This window comes from Blennius ocellaris (genome assembly GCF_963422515.1).
Source record: "Blennius ocellaris genome assembly, chromosome: 15".
NCBI lineage: Eukaryota > Metazoa > Chordata > Actinopteri > Blenniiformes > Blenniidae > Blennius > Blennius ocellaris.
Window position 1 is genome coordinate 6,575,255 of NC_137664.1, and position 21,493 is coordinate 6,596,747.

The 21,493-nt window shown below is 39.9% G+C and overlaps 2 protein-coding genes across 2 annotated transcripts in view; one reads left to right on the forward strand and one right to left on the reverse strand.

The window, feature by feature from the left end:
* The first annotated feature begins 5,242 nt into the window (after nt 1-5,242).
* On the forward strand, nt 5,243-7,586 carry LOC308140524 (proteinase-activated receptor 3). The gene is made up of 2 exons (XM_080510341.1): nt 5,243-5,355; nt 6,044-7,586. Exons 1-2 carry the CDS (start codon nt 5,292-5,294, stop codon nt 7,108-7,110), a joined length of 1,131 nt encoding a protein of 376 aa, XP_080366467.1. The 5' UTR covers nt 5,243-5,291; the 3' UTR covers nt 7,111-7,586.
* A 6,404-nt stretch (nt 7,587-13,990) lies between these two features.
* LOC308140678 (synaptic vesicle glycoprotein 2C-like) overlaps nt 13,991-21,493 on the reverse strand; it is a gene marked incomplete at both ends in the record, with an annotated part of 29,899 nt that continues 22,396 nt past the window's right edge. Inside the window, 8 exons of the mRNA XM_080510554.1 lie at nt 13,991-14,174; nt 15,200-15,359; nt 15,514-15,717; nt 17,844-17,977; nt 19,416-19,580; nt 19,978-20,066; nt 20,166-20,276; nt 20,379-20,468. Coding sequence (XP_080366680.1) covers nt 13,991-14,174; nt 15,200-15,359; nt 15,514-15,717; nt 17,844-17,977; nt 19,416-19,580; nt 19,978-20,066; nt 20,166-20,276; nt 20,379-20,468 — 1,137 coding nt within the window. The remainder of the gene's footprint in view (nt 14,175-15,199; nt 15,360-15,513; nt 15,718-17,843; nt 17,978-19,415; nt 19,581-19,977; nt 20,067-20,165; nt 20,277-20,378; nt 20,469-21,493) is intronic.

The window sequence follows — 21,493 nt, forward strand, 5'->3', positions numbered from 1 at the left end:
TCTTTGCATCTTTATCTTTTTCCCTCTCTGGTTGAGAAACTGTTCTGTCACTGAAGATGAAATCAACGTCCGTCAACACGAAGCCACTGTGATGCAACAGTTTGAGCAAGCTGTTTGCAACACGGCTCCATTTTCCTTCCCTGCAGTGACTAAATCATTTCACTGTGCGTCACACCTCCACGGTTTTTGTGCAAAATTCAAAAGGTGCCAAAATATTGAATCTCAGTTTGTCTACAGGCTTCGAGCTTTAAAGTACAGAGAATATGAAAAGTCTCAATAAGCTTAATATTGTCTTCATTTGGTCACATATTTCTTCTTTGTTTGTTCAAACTTTAAATTTATTAATCAAACTGAACCGTGTGAGTGCTGTGAAATAATAATGTATTTCCCTTTTAATTTACAAAAGTTTTCACTCCATAAAGCAGCAACACAACCAGTAGAAATTCAAAAAAAATTCAGTTCTTTTTGGTAAATTATTTTATATTTGGTTCAATTCTGATCAAATGATCTAAATACTTTTAAACTCTTTAAATGCCAGTCGAATGACAGGATCCTCCAACATTTGAATTGTCAAGTCGTTTCGAACTATTCGATAAATCTGATGTAAAAATAGTGATGCAGCAGTATTTTTATATTTGTATTTTATCAATAAGTAATTCCAATAATTGTTTGCTCCTATAGTCTATAGTGCAAAAATGAATGTAAAAGTCACTCATTTAACTTATATTCACAACAATGACTCCCAACACTACAGAATGCATGGCTGAATTTTTTAAGGGTCATTATATTGAAAAGTCTTGTCTTAATAGGACATATGTCTCCTGAATTGACTCCAGAGGGTAGTAGACATGTAATTTGGCACCCCGGAAGAAATATCAATGCATCAAAGTCAATATTTGATAATTTTGCATGAAAATTGACAATGTAGGGTGTTCATACTGACGTCATCTAAGATTAATGAAAATATCCCAAACCAAAGTGAGATAAACTGCAGGTTTCTTTCACTCCTCTGAAGAAAATGTTCAGGGTTTCGTCCACTGCCATTTTGTTAACATGAGGCTTGTTAAAATCGTAAAATTCATCCCACCCAATAAATTCTGGCTTTGGTGCAAATCCCACAAAATGACGTAATATATGCTTGTGTAACATAGTTTTGATGATTTCCTGAGATATACCAGACTAAACATGAACATAACTAAACAGCGGTGTAGTGTTATTGGAACCCTTATCAGTGTGTTACAGCGTCTGGAAAAGCTTTCATTTTCAAATAATAGTGTGCAAAAATGTTGGTTTTTTTTAACGCTTTATGAAAAAGTACCCGGCCTCCATTGCAGCAGGTCCAGTAGCCATAAAATCTTCCATTGACTTTGCAGTGACATTGTCAGCAAAGTAGCAGGCCAGAGGTGGAAAAAATAAAATCTAAGATCCAAGAAGTCTTGGTTTTGTCTCTTTGAATGACACACATCAAATCTTCATATTCACCTCAATCATAGTGAATAATTGAAAGTTAGTTTGGGTTTGTCGTACAATTAAAAAGAAAAAAACAATCTAACTCAGTTTAGGGCTGTGTCATATAACCACTCCAAGCAGAAAAGCAGATAATTGCCGGAAATGATCTACAATTATCCTCTTATCATTGTCATCTGTGACGAAGCTGCAGCTCCCAGGTCCTGGGATTCGTCCTGAGGGACTCCAGAGAAAAGTATAAGCACCTCCACATGCTTCTTCAAAGACTTTCACTTTTGGATAACAGAACTAGTCCCGTGGCAGTGACGATGTCATTACCTTTTCCAACACTTAAAAAAAAAAGTGTCACTAAAAAAAAGTCATCAAGAGGTACAGTCAAATTAGTTTGATAAAGACTTATGTCGCCCCCTGGTGGAAAAAAAGATGGCTGCTCTTTTCTTGGTTTCTGGTTTAAAGAGTCCTGGACTGGTTCAGGCTTCTATTTTACAGTCAGCAAGAAACTCAGGTTTAGACCCGATTTAAAAATCCTAGTCTGGATTAAAAAAGGAAATTCTGATTTTAGAACTCCTCTTGTAGTTTAAAGATTCTCAATGTGTGTCAAGGGGGGTTCAAACCATCCAGGTGACGTTTAAAATGAAACGCATCAAAAACTCTGATCAAGATTAGAGTCTGGTTAAAAGAGTTTGATCCTGGTTTACGGAGAGCAGGTGATTTAAGGAGTCGATTTGTGTTTTGAAGAGGTTTAAAAAGCACAGGTCAGATTAGAGAGTCCAGTCTTGATTCATGTCTGTTTTAAAGGGTCTAGCTGTTGCGTGTCTGTGCATGCAGTTTGGGGTTGGAGACATTTCTGGATCTGGTTTGAAAAGTCCAGGTCACGTTTGAAGAGAGAGACGTGAGTGTTGGTCTGGGTCAGCACTCATTTAAAAAGTTTAATTAGGCGTCCAGGTTAGATTCAGATCTGCGTTCAGAGTTTGCTTCTGGATTAAAGAGTTAAACTGTCTTATGTAAAGAGTCAAAGCTTGGTTCAGATCAGGCTTTTCCGGTTCTGGTTTAATTCAAATCTGTCGTCCCCCCCAGTGGTCTGATTTTTGTTCGGATCAAGTTGAAATAGTTAAATTTAACTTTTAAGATCCTGAATCTGGAGAGACGATAAAAAAGAGTTGATTCAGATTCAAGGTTTCCTAGTTTGAGCTTAAATTGTCTTTCAAGGAATCTGTATCTCCTTATAGAGTTGAATTGTTGATATAAATTCACAATATCGTTCGAGGGCCACACTTAAGTTCTCTTTGAGTTCCTGTCAGAAAATAAATATCTGAGATCATGTGTTTTCCTTTTTTTTTTATCTCCTTTGTTACAAAGCCAGTCAGAAATGAAGTTGCTGTTTCTTTTAGCTTTCATGGAAAATGAGACACACAAAGTGGAGGGAGAAGTTACTTCACACCGACTGCAGCATGACACAGGAAACAGATGCTCGGTGCAGATGCAGTGCTGTTGTTTAAAGGAAGAAAGGAGCTTCTTAATGTACGTCGTGCGACCGAAATAGACGTGTGCGTCATATGTGTGGGTCGTCACAGATGCAATTTGAAAAAGAAAAGCGAAAGCGTCACAATATGTATTTATGTTGGCTCCTAAAGAGAACAAATCAAACAGCAGGATTGTTTTTGTGTCGTACAGTAAATACGACCTTTGCGACTTTTTCGCTCCCTCTTACCCAAAATGACAAAACAACAAGTTCATGTTTTGTTTTCAAACCCAAGTCTCTCCTCAGCTCTCGGTCTGAGTCACGGTGGGGTTTTGTTTCAGTTCGAATGTCACAGGTGGGAGAAAACAAATGTGTGTGTCGTGGACAATCTGCGGTCAAACTGACAACGCATCTGAAAACACGTCTTCCCACTTTACTGATCAACAGACGAGATGAAAACAAGCGCACAGGCCACATCTGCAGGCAGCTGGGTGCCGGTGCTCCGATAACAAATACTTTCCTAGTACAAGCAGAAAAATGTGAGACACAAACCTGCGCGTGTTTTGAAAGTTGCGACACTTTTCCAGAAGATGAAGTTTCACCATGAGAAGAGAAAAGGATGAGAGAATAGATAATGATAACTTCAGTGTGCATACATCGAGGTGTTTTGGACTTTTACAGCATCATGAAACTTTTATATTTGAATTTCTACAAACTGCAGGGATGTTTATAGCAGGGCTTTGCATGCTTTATGACCAATAGAGCCATTTTTTTCTTTTTTGCGAATTTTCCACCAAATCAAGATTAATTGGAGCCGCAAAACATGTTAAACCTTCAAAATAAAGGCATTGCAGCTTATGAAGTTTCATACATAATTATGATGCACACACAAATGTAGCATTTATGAAGTTTCAATTACAATCCAGGATGGTGAAATGTGGTTTTCATACTGGGTTTTTGTGGTTTTACCCTTCTTGTTAGCATATGTTAGGTCATTTAGACATTTTATCTATTTGAAACATTTTGGCTCCTTTTCAAAGCAGTATTGCATGTTTTTTTCTTCTTTTTTTTAAGCATAAAAATTTGAGTTACTTTAGGTTTTTTACATTTCTTGTGGTCTTAGCAATTTTTCCCCCATTTTTGCTGCTGTCTTTTTTCAAAGCCCTTTTTAGCCAAGAGATAAGAGTCATTTTAAAAATGACTCCAGCGTGTAAATAGAATAAAAATAAGTCACAATGTTTCTTTTTGCGTAATTTTGTGAAAGCATCAGGGATACTGACTCAAACTCACACAAATCAGACCTATTTTATGATTTAATGCTTAAAATGATCTATAAACATAATTAAAATTAAAGTTAAAACATTCTGTGTTTGTGTAATATCATATGCTGTTCAGAAAATAATAAAATGAGGATTACAGTAGAGGAAAAAATGAGTAAAAATGTTCATACTGTCTCTCACACCAGTTTTACTTGCTGGCTTTTTTTTTTTCTTTCATAATTAGTTGACATTTTCAAGTTGAATGCGTCAATCAGTTGTAGTTATGCACAAACTGGCAGTACGAGATAGTTTGCTAAAGCAAAAATGCCAAAACAGTGTGAATGTTATTAAAACATTAAAGAGTAACACTTTTCCTAAAGTCTAGCCCTGCATTAGTAAATCATAAAGGTCCATTTGCTCGAAATATTAAGAAATACAAAAGCTATAGAGGTAAATTACAAGAACAGCTAAAAAAAAAAAAAACAACAAAAAACGAAACCCCTGAAGAAAGCCAGGAAGTGAAGACTAAACAAAACCTCTCATGTACAGACATGCTTATCACTCTCAGACATAAATGTCCTTCCCGTCCTCATATTGCCTCACGTCATCTTTCTCCCGGAGGCATCGTTCTATTGCTAAGAAAAATTCCAACTACTACAACTATGTGGCGGAAAAGGCAGACCTTTTAATTTTTACGAAACAGCAGGCATTTCTTCTTGTCTGAACAAGCAGGTATTCAACGTTAATGTGGGGAAATGAGTGAGAAAATGTGGACAGTCCCCCCCCCCCCCCCCAAAAAAAAACACCAGTGAAAAGATGATAATGCATTTCTCAAACTGCATGTAAATTATAGATGGTTGTTCAAAAGTGCCACATGTGAATCAATGATGTGCTGCAGTGTCTTTTCTTCTGGCAATACGAGTTTAAACAGAAACTAAAGAGAAAGCACATTCTTGTTGGGGGGGGGGTGTTATGGTTTGGGGAGGTGCTTTCAGCCTCAGAGGTGACACTGAGCTGCGAGGATGTGAAACACAGTGTCGCACCACAAGCACAAGTTTGATTTTCCTGTGAAGTCAACGGATTGGAGGGGGTGAAAACAAAACATGAGGAAACTTATTTTTTCACTCATTTTTCTTCTTTTTATTTGGGAGACTTTTCAAAAAGAAGGTAAGAGTTTCTTTGGAATTCATTTCACATGAGCTGGAGTAATTTAATCGCCTCTATAATCTAACTGAAACCCAGCTAAATTGTTGTTTTTTTCTTGTTTCTTGTTTATTTGAGGTTCTTTATTCTTCTCACAGTGTCTTAAACACTGTAGTCTGTTAAATAGACATCTTCTACACCAGGAAGGTGGTACAGAATCACACAGTTAACATGAACTATTGTAAAGTATTACATTCAATATATATGGTATGTGCTCTGGCAATAATTAATATAATTTCAAAATGTTTAACATGATTTTCTCCTCTGGGCTTTCAGATTTTTCTGCTTCTCATCTTATGTTCTCATAGTTTAGCTCTCAATTTCTAGCCATACAAAAGCTATTTAAAAGTGTTATTAGAGATGTTGTTGTTTCTGCCAAACTAGACATATTGACAGCTTTAATGTAGAATGTATTGACCGACTAGATTTAATGTAATGGATTGATGGAACGCAGGTACATAGATTCAATCTGCATGTAAAGCATACTACATATTACGTTTAGATATAGCCTAGTGTATTTGTTTTCTGGTGAATAATGTATAAACCCTTCAGGGCATTGCACTAAGTTCTTAAGAATATATTTACGTGCGTAAACATTCATATGGGGATGATAAAGTGACTTGAACTTTTGACTTTCTTGTTTGTGTCGCAGGAAGACGAGGGAACAAAAAGCGGAGGAACAGCTCGGGGCTTGTTTTTCCTGTGCCCAGGACATTCTTCGCAGAGCCCGTCTCCGAGACGATCCTCGTCCTGAATGGGACTCGCACTCCCGTTTCAGCTCGGCCCCTGCCAGCCCTGCGGTCGCTGAGCGACGGCACGGTGGCGTACCTCCGCGGCCCCGTGAGCACCAGGGTCATCCCCGTCGTTTACGTGTTGGCGGTCGCCGTCGGGATCCCGGCCAACGTGGCCATCCTGTGCTTGTTGGCCACTAAAATTAGAAAAGTGTCCTCTGCCATCCTCTACTGCAGCCTGGCCGCCTCCGACCTCCTCCTCCTCGTCTCCCTCCTCTTCAAGGTTCGCTACCATCTCCATGGCAACGACTGGGCTCTCGGAGAGACTGCCTGTCGGCTGGTCACGGCCTGTTTCTATGGCAACCTCTACTGCTCGGCCCTGACGCTGGCTTGCATCAGCGTCAAGCGCTACCTGGCCGTGGTGCACCCATTCATGTACAAGAGCATGCCGAAGAGGACGTGCGCCGGCTGGGTCAGCCTGGCCGTGTGGGCGGCGTTCGGGGCGGCCATCGGCCCCGAGCTCCTCGTGCAGCAGAGCTACCGGCTCCCCCAGCTGAACCGCACCAGCTGCCACGACGTGCTGCCCCTCTACCACCACTCGCACAACTTCCTGCTCTACTACAACCTCGTCCTGACCGTCTTGGGCCTCCTGGCGCCGCTGGCGGTCACGGTGGCGTGTTTCGGCCGGATCATCTGCGAGCTCAACCGATCGCACTTCGACTGGGCGATGTACATCAAGGCCAGCTCGCTGGTACTCGGCATATTTCTGGTGTGCTTCCTGCCTGCCGGAGTCCTGCACTTCCTGCATTACGTGCAGCTGTTTGCAGACCGAACAGAAGGCCTCTACATGTACTTTAACGTGGCGGTGTGTCTGTGCTGCCTCCACGCCTGCCTGGACCCGTTCCTCTTCCTCGTCATGTCGAAGTCTGCAGGCTCCAGGCTCTACTTCATGACCTTCAGGGGCAAAACCCTGAGCATATCCGTCTGAGGAAGACTTAAACTGGTTGTGTGAGGTTTGATGAGGAGTGAAATAATCTAGCAAAGCAGCATCTGCATGAAAGCCAAACTGTGACTTTGTGAAAATATGGCTGCTGAAAGCTGCAGACGTCATGATCATAATTTGAAGAGAAACCCTGTGGCAGAAAGGAATCTTTTTTTTTCTTTCTTCTTTTTACATCCTACTAATTACTGGAACCCACAAAATGGTTAGGCTGCACTGATTAAAACAATCTAAACCTTTTCAGGTTTTACATCAAGATTGATTGAGTTTTTGTAATTTGCTCCTTCCGCTTTCTACAAAAGCCAACATTTGGAATATGTGGTATTTATCGACCATTTTGCTTGTTTTTACTGCCTCTAATCCCCTGCAGATCAGACTGGGCAGTATGTACCCCCTGCAGTAAAATAATTCCCTATTGAAGGAATTTAGTTTTGCTTTGTAATCAAAAAATAAAATAAAGCAGTGGTGCCAAACATGTAAATATTTTCTCTCCTGAAGTACACTGCAGTGTATTGAGGCCATTTTAGTATTTACTGTTGAAACTACACTTGCCTTCTCGAAAGTCATGCTTTTATATTTGTCATTTTCTAAATGAAAAAGCCAGTTCATAGCTATTCGACTGCTTGTATTCATGAATGGGAAAAGATAGCAACGAGCAGTCATAGAGAAAATTGAGGATGCGAGGCATAGTTATGCATCAAATCGTTGAAATAGTAATCGTGATTGAATTGAATTGTGAGACCTGTGAAGATGCACAGCCCATCTAACCCGTAGTGTGAAGAGGGATTTGTGAAAACATGCTCATTCAGAATGTAATCGCATCATTTTATTCTCACTATACTCTATTATACTGAATCTATGGCACTTTATTTGCTTTTCTTTGCAAAGTCCTTTCTTTGGTTGCATTTAAGCTTTTAACTAATAAGTTATCACGTGACACAGAGGTTTCCTGGAGCAAATATGCTTAATGAGCCTGCGTCAATGAATGTAAACACATTAGCACTAAGCTGTGCTGCTCACACCTGTCTGACAAACCTTGGGTTTCACACTTGAACGGGTGAGCTTTTTTTTTCTTTGCTTACCACTGAAACGATTTCATCCCAGCCATATACAGACTTTCTCTGATACACATCTTTGTGATGTACCACAGTCTTGGCATAATCTCCACCATTTCCAAATTGAGAGCTCATCAGCTGAACTCCCCAAAGAGATAATTAACCACAAACCTCCATGCAATTATCTCGATCTGTCTCACTGAGATGGCATTTCCCCCGCGCAGACCGCGACAGGATGCAGGTGTACACACCATGCAGAAGCTCACCGGCACGCCTATACACAAATGGAGAAATGAGATAATAAGTTCCTGAAATGGCAAACCGTGAATGTGCATGAGAGCAACGACTGTAAAAAAAAAAACATTGTGGCTGAAATCAGAAAATAAACGAGGTCCTGATTTAAACTACATTGAAGGCCGGCGTGAAAACTTCCGCCAGGGGAAGGCACAGGAAAATTGAAGAGCACTGGGGAAGCTGGAGTTGTGAGAGAATACATAATAAAGTCTTCAAAAATATGGGGAGCAAAGCTTTCATCAGACATCAGACATAGTTATCATTATATCTCAGCCACCTTTCAAAGATTTACTATATTTTTAATGTTCCTTAATGTGGCACATTGAAAACATTGCAAAACCAGATATAGTTCATTCATGCATGTTTCTGTTCTGCAAGTTTTACTGTATTTTTTATTTTTATTTTTACATTGGATACAATTTTACAGGCAACTTGGATTCAAACATGGGACCCAAAAACCCCAAAACCTGATCAGGAGGGACATCTAATGTAACTTATGTATTGGTATTGATGTAATTTAACAGTAACATATAAGCTCAATTTTGTCCTCTTTTTGTCCTGCATAAAATAATTAATAAACTACTTCACCATGAACATGCTTAATATTCAGTTTTTGTTTTGAAAGTGTGATACCCCCAAACAGATTCTGAATAATACTTCATACATCGATGATATAAGTTCCTCAGAAACAAGGCATCTATCAACCCATCCTTCATATCTGTGGGTACTTAAATGTACATCTAAAGTTCTTAATTAACTTATACTTTTGCCATCTCTGTTGTTACTGTACCGCTTGCACTTCATAATTATATTTAATTGTAGGAACGGCTGCCACATGTGCATGTCTGTAATCGTTGTGCTTGTTTCTCCTTTGCTGATTTACATATTAAGATCTCTGTTTGAAATACATCTCATAGTCTAAATTCTTATCAAACCTGGGTGAGGGGGGGTTACCCTTGTATAAATGGCTCCATCTGCTGGTGAGGAGCCTCCATCGTTGAGAAGAGTCAATAAAAAAAAAAAAACCCTCACAGCGGTTCAAATGAAACTCTTTATTCAATATGCAGACACCAGAGGAATCCACCTTTACACTGCATTCACTTGAGCCTTTTCTTATCAAAATAAATCATATCGAGGACAGGTAAGTTTCGTTTCTTTCTTTCTTTCTTTTTTTTTTTACACACACCTCTATGTATTGTTTTGCCAGCAGAAGTTTCCAGATCTGAAAGTCACAATTCTGGAAATGAAACCACCCCCAACCCGGCTCCAGTGATTAAATCCAGAAAGCTCCTTGTGAGATCAGATCTGACCTCCTCTGCTGGACAACATCTGGTAGTACATACAGTCACCTCACCACTGGCATGCCCTTTCACAACGACCCTGCAGGTCAACTCGGTACAACTGAACACCTGTCCACAACGAACCGGACGACACACGAGAATGATACATTCACCTTTGACCCGGGAATCACGTCTGTTCGCCCGCGCAGAGGAACAGCGAAGAAGACACCGAAATGGAAAGAAAGCACACATAACAGAGGGGAGGGACAGGGGGGGGGGGGGGGGGGACTTCAGTGACAAACATGCAGGATTTCATTCTGGAAACAGGATGTAACAGTGAGCTGGTTCAGCACAAGTGGTGGAGTTCGGAGGGAGGGGGGGGGGGGGCCGCGGTGCAGAAGAGCGGACGGACATCAAACACAGGAAAGCAGAGAGTCTTATCTTGGCACAGCTGCATTTCGGTCATAAAAAATAGCGTCTTCGGAAGTAGCTGCGCGTGGGAGGTCGTGTGACATGCGAAATGGAGAAAATTTTGAGAAACAATGTCACGTTTTAAGAGAGGTGTTTTTTGTTTTGTTTTGGACTTGCTTTTGTGTTATTGAATGAGCACAGATTCCGATTTCACCACTGAAGCACTGTTATAGCAGCAGGATCTCAATTCATTGCAGGTTTTTGAAGAGTCTTTTCACCCAAATCCCCAAAAAACTAAATTACTTTTTTTGTTTCAGTTGAAGTTTTATGAGTCAAATGTAGTATCCTCAACTGCATGGCCAATGCAAAAACAATATTAGTGCATTATAATCAGTTCGCTTTGTCTGTAAAAAAACAAAGCTGTTGATTTTAAAGAAGCTCTACCTGACATAGTTTCCATTTACTCTCCTGTTAGATCACAAAACTAAACTGATATCAGTTCCTCAGCCCTTGATTAACGATTAGTATATTATGATTTGGCTCCGTGAAAAAAAAAAAGTCATACCCAAGAATTGCATCTCATATACAATTTGTCCAAAAAAAAGAATTAAGCAAGCTATGTACCAAAGTTAATTGTTCTGGATAAACTGCCTCAGAGTTTTGTACGCTGTAATCCTTCTCCAAACTTCTATTACCTCCAATTGTGTAAAACATCTGAAAAGTCTCTGACACGGCAACGCTTTTCAAAAAAAAAAAAGAAGATGTGCAGCCAGGAGCCTCACATCCTGTCAAGCTTCTTCGGAAGCCTGTCTGCCTGCTATGACAGCAGCAGGGACGCCAACACTTCACTTCACTGCAGAGGTGTCGCGCAAACAGCACAGCGCTTCATTCTCTCTACATCCAGAACCTTGTATTACAAACAAAAGCCTGATTATTTCCATTTTTTTCCCCGCAATTATGCCACATCTGTAAAAAATATGCATTTGTGGGAGGAGCTGATGATAAAGAGCTTTTCTTTAGTGTTGATTCTTGTTTGGTGGATTGGGGCAAAAGAAACAAGACATATTGGCAATTTACATTTTTCATTTATCGCAACGAGAGCCTCTGTAGTGTTGAATCAATACTGTGTAGAAGAACTATCCACAGCCTGCTGGCGGTGACGGGCCTCTTCACACACCCCTCATGGTCAAATAGTTCAATTGTTATTATATCTTCTTTCTTCGGACCAAAATCCGTCGATCCACCAAATCAGATGAAACACCAGCAAAGAAAAGCAGAAATCAATGTTATCCGGCCCACACACTCGGCTCCACTGCTCATCCCACAAATGCATCTTCATCACAAATGACACTTTTTAAAAAATGAAATAATCAGTTTACAAATGGTGAAAGATTTTTTAATTAGCTTTGGATTAAAACAAAACAATCTTTATTACACAATTTTAAAATGTAGTCTGTCACTCACCTATTGCTATTTTTATTGGTGCTGGATGGAGACTCAATCAGCTTCAATATCCGGCCTCCACCTCTTCTGAAGCCATCACCTAATTTTAAGTCTTCACACCAAATATTAACATACAAATAAGAGTTTTATCAGCATGTTTGAGGTAATGCAACTTGTGACATTGAATTGTGACATTATCACTGGAGATCTTAGCCTTAGTTGAGAAACAACAGATGATACCTGTTACAAAACAATAAATATTCAGTTCATCTCACATTAGATGCACAATTAAGATTTTTGTCCACCCGGGTCATTTTTAAATATTTATCCTGAAAATCCCTGGATGTGCTTGAAGTACCGTTAATAATTTCAACAAGAGCTAAAATGAAGTTTTGTTGCATTTCACAAGAATCACAAAATGCGAGCAAATATATTTTGGGAATTTGGGTGATTTGACCCTTTAAACGTGGCTTTTAATTTTAATGGATCACATGAATGAAATGCCTAACACATCTCAGCTTGTTGGTAGAGCAAAAAACATGAATGTTGTAGGTTCTCCACAGAAGGGTTGATCACTGGGGTTTACCAATGGTGCACACAGTCACACACACATACACACCATGACATCGAGAGATAAAAAGCTTTAGAAATGAGGAGAAAATTTTAAAAAAAGCAGCAAAATGGGTGCGAGAGAGAGAGAGAGAGAGAGAGAGAGGCACGACATTAGAGAAAGGCCTTTGAGTTTTGGAGGGGGAGCAGCAGCAGCAGCAAGGCAGGAGGCGACAAACAGGACGAGACGGCCCAAGAGACACGATGAGGAAACGTCAACAATGAAACTCGATAAGAAGGAAACCCCTAAAAAAAAAAAAAAAATTTCAAAATAACAATGAGGTGAACTTATTTTGATATCAATGGAAGCTTCCTACAGTATAAATTCTTCTTGACAGATCAGGTTGCAAACGGAGAGCGATGCCCTTCGTGGTGAGCTCAGCGTCACAAGACAAACACAAGACGAGAGAGAGAGAGAGAGCGAGAGAGAGAGAGAGAGGGAGAGAGAGAGCGAGGAAGCATTCAGACAAAGAGGATTAAAATCCCAAAAGTCTCTGACTGTAAAAAGCAGAAAATGTAAACTTCTTTTTCACTTTAGAAATGTAGCTGCTGAAGTTGCTAGTTTTCACTAAACTACTACATTGTTGTTGTTGTTGTTGTGGCCATGTCATTCTTGTGAATTCCAGTAAAAGGCTCAAGTATCATCAGCCTTTAATGGACCACTGATGCAAAAGTTGAGAAACAGATGAAAGTACCTCAAAACTGTTTTAAAACAATGAATAAATAAAGAATTCAACAAACGTCAAATAAACAATTCATAAAATCTTGCACTTCTTAATTTGTTTTTGCTCAGTACAGTGCCGGTTGGTTCGACAAACTACGCATAAAGACTGGAAGTCGTTAGCCTGACTCTCACCGTTCAGCCACAACATTTAGACCACTTACATATTATCGTGTCGGTGACTCTTGGTGGTGACGCAGCCCCGACCTGATGAGCCGTGACGACCATCAGACCTCTGAGTGTGCCGTGACATCTGGCACCAAAGATGTGAAGCAGCATTTCCTTCAAGTCCTGTAACTTAGCAGGTGGAGACCTGGCTGCCCGTGACTCTGTCACATTTTGGCCCGCTGGCTCGTTCAACTGCCGACAAATTCTTCACTTGCTAATAAACGAAGAGGTAATCAGGGTGATTCACTTTCCCTGCCAGTGGTCATAAAGTTCTGGCTGATCGGTGGACACACGCTGATTGTTTTTTGTTTTTTTTTCTCCCCGGGATCAATTGAGCCAAGTCGTCAGTATCCCTCACTTCCAGTCTCGACACTAAGTGGTAGCTTAAAAAGAAGTGTATTTGATGAAATGTCAAGCTATTCCTTTAATCTGAGCAAAGATGGAGAGAAGTCTGGAAGAGGAAGGTTGTTTGGAGACAAAGCCTTTTTTGCAGCTTTGGCACATGCATCTCGTGGGTTGCATGTGTGAAACAGCCCGGGTGAGTTAATGAGCTGTTGATCTACAGAGTTTTACCACCGCTGGCAACAATTTTCTCCGAGACCCTGCAAGAATCACAACTGACCGACTCGTACATTTGTAACACCGACACTCCAGATGACCCTCCTCTGTACACCCACAGCTCCGTAAAACTGCATTTCGCCATTCCACGTTACCAGGTATTTCGCTCAGAAACGACGTAACAATGACCTTATCGTGTATCTGCGTGTGTGTGTGTTTGGACATTAATCATCAAATAATAAATACGGCAAAGCTCGTCTCGTACACGATTCATTGTTCAGTACGCTGAGTAAATACCTGGTAAACAGCATACCGGTCTGTGCCGAGGTTTACATGAGGACGTTGGCACGTGTGTCTGGCAGTCGGAGCCCCACCAGCCCGCCGCCGACCAGCACAGCTGAGGCCAGCAGGATGGGAATGGCCTTGGTGATGCCAACCAGCGACCCAAAGATGAGGTTCCCCAGCACCGCTGCCAGCTTACACATGGCGTTACAGAAGCCAAAGCCTGTGCCCCTGAGGACAGAGGAGAAAGAAATGTATAGGATGTACGTCTCATTCAATGCTGGATTATATCTGAAATGCTTTTTTTTTTTCATTTTAAATCAATTCAATCAAGCATAAATATCATATAGGTAAAAAAAATGTTTCTGTGCTTTCTAAAAAAATAAAAACACACTCAAAATGCAGTTAAACATGTTCCTTCATACAATATAAACTTTGGAGAATATTGATGAAAATGAGTTTCAAAATTGTAAAGGTGAGTCAATAGTTTCATCAAGCGTTCATTGAATATATGGACATTTTTTAATTTCATGAAGTGGAAGTTTTGATGGAACATGTTCTGATTCTACAGAATGTAACTGTACTTATTTGATAATATCTTCTCAATTCTGCTCCTACAAATTGAAGATAAGTATATTTTAGGATCAAAGCTGTATGTTTTATTAGATTGTACTGAAATGTTTTAACCAGATAAGCGATTTGCTAATAAAAACTATTCCTCATCTTTTTTTCAACTCAAAGTGAAGCTGATTTGTAAAAAAAATAAAAATCTGGAATTCAACAAAGTTGGAACAGGATGCAAGGATATATTTGCATTTATAGGAAATGTATTTGGCATCAACAAAAATACATTTTATATTTCAGTGAAAATATAAGCTCATTTTAAACGTCATAGAACATTTTTACAAAATGGAACTTTTTTTTTTTTTTTTTTACAAAAATAAAGGATGCAGCAAGGGGACTGAAAAACCAAAACCAAAATAATATTGAAACAGTTAAGGGAGAGTTTTGCAGCTAAAAAAGTCAACTATAACAATATTTTACCACGACTGGATATAACAGGAGAAGGAAAGATGGTGAACAATCTGCAAAAAAACAACAACCTATATTTAAAGTATTTTGAGGTTTTGGGAGCCACAACTACTTCCATCAAGATACCATCATGTTCAAGAAAGACTGTTTATGTCCATAAATTTTTTTTATTTTATTACTTTTTTTTTTTGAATGGGGGGGGTTACACTGAGTGCAGGTCTCACCTCCTGTCTGTCGGGTACAGCTCGGTAGTGACCACATCCAAAGAGTTCCATGCAGAGATGCTGAGGCCGTTGTAGAGGCAGAGCATGAAGATCATCATCGACTCGCTGGTCCCAAACCAAAGGAAGAAGCAGCTGATGCCTGAGAGAACCATGGAGCCTCCTGCAGGACACAGTGCAGCACAAGTCTCACATCTCCGAGGCGAAACAAGCTTCTCTACGTCACTAGAGGTCACTGCAGACTTAAAGGCCAATGTCACGAGACTGCTATTCATATCCCAGAGCTACAAGTCAGAGCAGGTCCTCTGTCATCATACCCAACATGCTCAGGCGCCCTATTTTGTCCATTAGCAGGGCGGAGACGATGTTTCCGGGCAACACGGCCAACGTTCCCAAGAAGTTTACGAAATAGACCCAGTAGGCGCTGTAGTCATCGTCGAACGTCATCTGACAGCCCGTCTTGTTGTGGTGGAAGGAGCTGTTGATCACCCTTGAATTTGTCAGCTTGGCATCGTCAATGTCTGGAAATATAAGAGACAAGTTCAGATTCGACTGTGTTGGAAAGTTGTGCAAAACTATATATTTTAAAGGGAGGGATCCATTTTGATGAAGGATAGTCTTTGCATGATGTATCAATAAAAGGTCATAAGGTCATATATATGAAAAAAAAGTCTAAACCCACTACAATTATTCCAGGCTCAGACTATTTTTGTGTAGAGTTTGCATGTTAAATAACTGTGCCATAATCCTATAAATCTGCTAAATGACAAAATAAAGTCATTAAACAAACTAGACAGAATAGTATTAAAGGATTTTGACTACTTGCACAAGCAACTATATATAAGATGATGTAATGAAATACAATACAGTATGAAAGTAGACAGAACAATACAATACCTTAAACAATATACTAGACTTTGACAATATACTATATGACACAATGTAATATAATCACATCCAGTATGATACGATACAAAAGGATATAATTTCTGTTAATATACGATACAAGGTGATAAGATAGTTTGATATGATGACATAGAGTATGATAGTGCATAATAAAATATGATACAACATAATATGACACAGTAAGATATAAAGATATGATACAGCAAATCACTATTCAATACAGTGTGATATGATGTAGTTAGGATACAATATGTTATTAGTTTACAAGACAATATGACATTTTCAGAAATTATGGATGTGTACACAACTCTATGGTAGAATACTGTATAAACATCACATGAGTAATATATAATATAATATAGGAGGAGACAATACAATAAGATAATGATAGTATAGTATCATACAATACAAACGCTAAAAAGTTCTTCACACATTTCATGTTTTTAAACAAATATCTAAAAACTGTAAAAGTCATTATAATCAGATATACTACAGATCCTGAAAAGAAAGGTTAGTCAGGTAAGTTTGCATGTTCTCTCCTGGCTTTTTTCCAGAGTCCCAAAAAAACATGCTTCTGAGAGGACTTGGTGAGTCTGAATGTGTTTGTCAAGTGATGGATTAATGATCTGGGATCGGCTACAGCACCTTGCGATCTTCAATTAGATAAACAGGTAGAGATGATGTAGTACAATATTCTGGAGTAAAAAACAAGTTGTGCACTCAAAAGAAATGTCTACTAGAAAAATGCTTCATTTCTTCATTTACAATATTTTAGGCTCAAATATGCCACAAAAAAGGCCCCTTTGAGTAAAAATTGCATTGATTCTGTGTCGTTTAGATGCCGATTGGCTCTCCATAAATAGTCCCATCTTTTAATAAACTCCAGCAGGTGCAGCAATGAGGAAACATCCCCTGCTCTCACCTCTGCTCTCATGACACACTCCTTCCTCCCCCACCGTTTCACTCTGTCTCTCCTAATTTTCTCTTCATCCTCTGCTCCGGAGAGACGCACTGCACAGGGCAAAGAGAGCACGTTTCCCACAGGGCATTACCGGCCAGCCTGACGTGCCCTTACTGTTTCCATGTTCAGCGCTTTCCTGAGTGCTGGAGGGAACTGTTCTTCCACCCCGCACTCCCACAAGGTCTGATTCAGCTCCATGTAAGTTGAAATGCCTTTCCTCTTCTTTTTTTTTTCTTTTTTCTTCCCTTTCCTTGCTTCTGTCTTTGTCAACCTTAAAATGCTTTGATTGCATTACTATTTTTTTTTTTCTAACCCCGCCAGGACACAATTTGATGTTTGTTGATGCTGATGCTGACGCAGGAGCCCCGGTCTGTTTCTTGATAATAATAATAAGAAATAAATAAATAAAAGTGTGTATACACAGAGCGGCTTCACTGTGTGAGTCTGCGTGGCGAGATATTGCCTCTTTGAGGTTTTCTGCAGGCTGGACTGGCTCACTTGTTTGTGACGTACAGACACCGATAGTTCAGAAAGCCAATCTGTACAGGCTATAGAGAGGTTAACCAGTAATTTAGTTACATAAGGCAAAGCCAAGAAGTCCTATAACCTATTCTGTATGCCCAGAATGAACTGTCAGACAGACACGCAGAAAACTGACTGAGACTAGTGTGAATGACACCCACAGTATAATCGGATTTTTCTGGGTTGGTTGAATACTTGCGGTTCGGCGCGGGGGGGGGGGGTCTGAATGCCGGTGGGTTTGAGTGGGCGCACACTCACCGGTGTTGTAAAAGAAAGAGTCCACAATGGTGCAGTTTCTGAAGGAGGAGCCCACCGATGAAACGTCTTCAAAATAGCAGTTGAGGAAAGACGAGTCAATGAACGTGACCGCCTTGAACTTCATGCTGATGAACCTGCGGAGAGACGTTTGACTTCAAAAGAGACCAAAAGACCAAGCGAACGAACATGGATTAGCAATATTTTCACAAAAGTCTCAGTAACTTGTAAGTATCACAGTATTTTTTTGTAAGTTTCCCAGCAAGTAAATCTGAAAATACACTAACTACACAGTCAATAATAATTCAGAATTTGGAATACACATTCATGGAGGCCAGATATATGCAAAAGAAGAAGAAGTAAATATAACATAGTTAAAAATGAGGTCATATTTGAAGGATTTTGCCTCACTATTAACATTCTAAAGTTTATGGACTACATGTACTCCACATATAAAAGCTGGAGTCAGAGATGATTCAGTAACTGCGACAACCTTATGCCGATCAACAAATCCAACTATCACAGGATCGATCTCTCTCTCTTTCACAGGACCTTTCATCTTGGACTTCAGTGAAATCCACTGTGGCTTAATGTTACTTCACTGCATTGCAATCATATGTAATGTGATTACCCCGCACGATTACAGATTATGGCTGTACAAGACAGTCTCGTTCATTGAGAGGCAGACCGATTCAAGGTGATGATCGGGACAGAGTCATTGCATTACCCTAACTCCTCTTTGAAAAACTGTCATCCCAGCAACGACTGAGGGGAAGCGTTTCCTCAGGAAAACCTCTATGTCTCTCTTCCGCATGTCGAACGTGGCACAGAATATCGTTTTTCTGCATTGACCAATCCTATTTCTCAGATGCGGAGGTGGGTCAAAGGTCATGCTCAGGGAACCACAGTGGAGACACGTCGGCTGTGGAATCTGATCTTCCAAAACTCCTGATCCCAAGACCGCTTCTCTCACCTCGAGGCCCCCCCCCGGTGCATATCGTAGGGTTAATCCTCTGTGTGATCTGCTGCATGTTCCCCTATTCAGGCCTGATTTAATCTCTTAATAAATGCAATGTGGCCTCCAGTGGGAACGCAAAAAGAACAAAAACAGCATATCAATGTGTGTTCTCCGTGGCCTTCGTGTAAGTGAGAATCATAACCATGAGGAGGACCAACAGATGGGGGACGGGGACAGAGAGTGAGAGAGTGAGAGAGTGAGAGAGAGAGAGAGAGAGAGAGAGAGAGAGAGAGAGAGAGAGAGAGAGTGAGCGAGAGAAAGAGAGAGAAAGAGATAAGCCTTTTAATTTCCTGGTGGTGGAGGAGATAAAACAGGAAGGATTAATATTACCTGCAGTGGCGTGTTGTTTGCGGGAATGACTAATAGTGCTGCTATCCCAGAACGGGACGAGCAGCGATTCAGCACAACAACTGAGCCGAGCGGTTCTCACATTTTCAGGTCGCAATGTGTAACAGTGTTTTTAATTATTTCTTCATTAATATCTTTGTGTGTCTGTCAATCGCAGGAAAACATCTGAGCCTGAACTGAAGTCCGTCTGTGCATAAAGGCGTTCGTACCTGTCATTGAGAAAGACTCCATTTCGGTGGATCTGATTCTCCAGGGTGAAGTTGAAGGTGAAATCTTCGATTCGCTCGTTGTTGTGAATCTTCACTCTCGAGGCGTATTCGTCAGCCTGGAGGTGCTTGATCACATCCGGGAACCACACGGAGAGTCCGTAGAACCTGGTGAAGTTGTGCGAAGCCTTATCACTGAGACACTTTCATGATACAGAGTCACTTAAACTTTCAGTCATTATAAAAAAGTAAAGAAAATACCCCCCAACAAACCCTACACACATTAAAAAAAAAAAACACACGACAAAGCTGAAAGCTCAAAGTAGCGTTACCATTACTGTGATTTGCTGAAAATAATCCACATGAACAAGAATGATACAGTCATTGACATAACCACATAATCCTCTCAGATATTTAAGGACCGGGGTCGGTGTGTAGAAGAACATGAACAATATTGAAAAATAAGTATCGCGTTGATGCTCTATAATAAGTTGGCATGATACAATAACATAACAAAATGAAATACACACATTTTTGAGATCAAACAATGCAGAAGATTTCTCACCCAAAAGAAAGAGTGAACCAGACTGTGGCCAGTTTCACTGTGTTGTCTTTCACTGGGTAGTTGAAACATTTCATGAAAGTCAACCAGATCTATTGGACATGATAAAACAAACAAACACATGTTTACGGCACCTATAGGAAAACGACCTGGATCAATTCAGAGTGAGACAAAGTAAAACTGCGTCATACTCCTCTGAGCTCGGCCTTGATCTTGAAGAGGACCTTGAGCACCGGGTTGGCTGATTCATTCTGCATCTCCACCAGCTCGTCCAGCTGTTTGGGGATTTTGATCCTGTTCACCTGCAGGGGGAGATACTGATCTGTCACCTGCTAATGGCACTGCAGCAACAGCGGCGTCAGCAGAGATAATAAAGTGGCGAGGCCAGCGCGCCGTCCACTCACGGTGAAGACTCTCTCGGGCTCGCCGCGGGCGCGCATGTTGGTGTCGTGGATCTGCTTCAGCACCATCCAGGCCTCGTCGTGTTTCCCCGTCTGGGGAATCGTTCATTTACTTAAGTTAAACAGACTCTGCAACCACATTCATACACATCATGACATTCATTCTCACATCCCATTAATAAAATCCAGAAAACGTATGACCAAGTAGGACTAATACGTATTTAGAGGTTTTGCCCGAATGAGATTAATGTAGATATCAATTATTAATGTGCTTTTAAGTATCGAACAGCATAGCAAGAGTAACATGTGGCTGAGATGTGAATTATTCAACTAACTCTGTAAATGCAGATAAAATACTACAACCAAAATAAACTGTTTATTGCCTGAGATGATTCAATTCAGTTTTTCAAGCTGAATTTATTCAGTGGGGAACTACATAAACTTCAAAACAATTTGAATATTTGAGTTTGATGTATAAAATTAGGTAAACATCAGAAGAATTCAAAATATTCAATTAAGTAGACAGTAAAAGGATCCATATTACTTACTTAATTACTTAAACCATTTGGATTTGCACTTTAATGAACATTAAGAATGAGCCATTACTGTTTGTAAAACACTTTCAAACTGAAGAAAACTCTTGTTAATCCTGTAAAACCAAAAGAGATTAGGCATTGTGTAGAAATGTCCCCATATCTAGTGTTTTATTGACACCCTATGAATGGTGGAGTTTATAAATGTTTGTTGAGTACTTTGGTTTACAAAGTATGTTAGGCATCCTTTATTTCAGCAAATAACTGCGGTTGTATTATTTCAGAGCAGAACCTTTATTTTATTACAATTTCAATTCATTTGAAGTTTGAATCTTGTGCGAAAAGAAACAGAATCAATGACATCTTAAATCAGTTAACACTGTATTTATAAATTGCTAAGTCTATAGACACACAAAATACTTGTTTTTTTTCTTAAGTTCTAAGTATGTTCAATTCATCCTTTGGTCATTAAAAAAAAAAAAATCAAATATACATTGAAATCAGAATAGTAATGTTATCTATATGTTTCGGTTATTTTTACACCACTTTGCAAGAAATTTACAGCTACAGGAAATATCCTTCAAC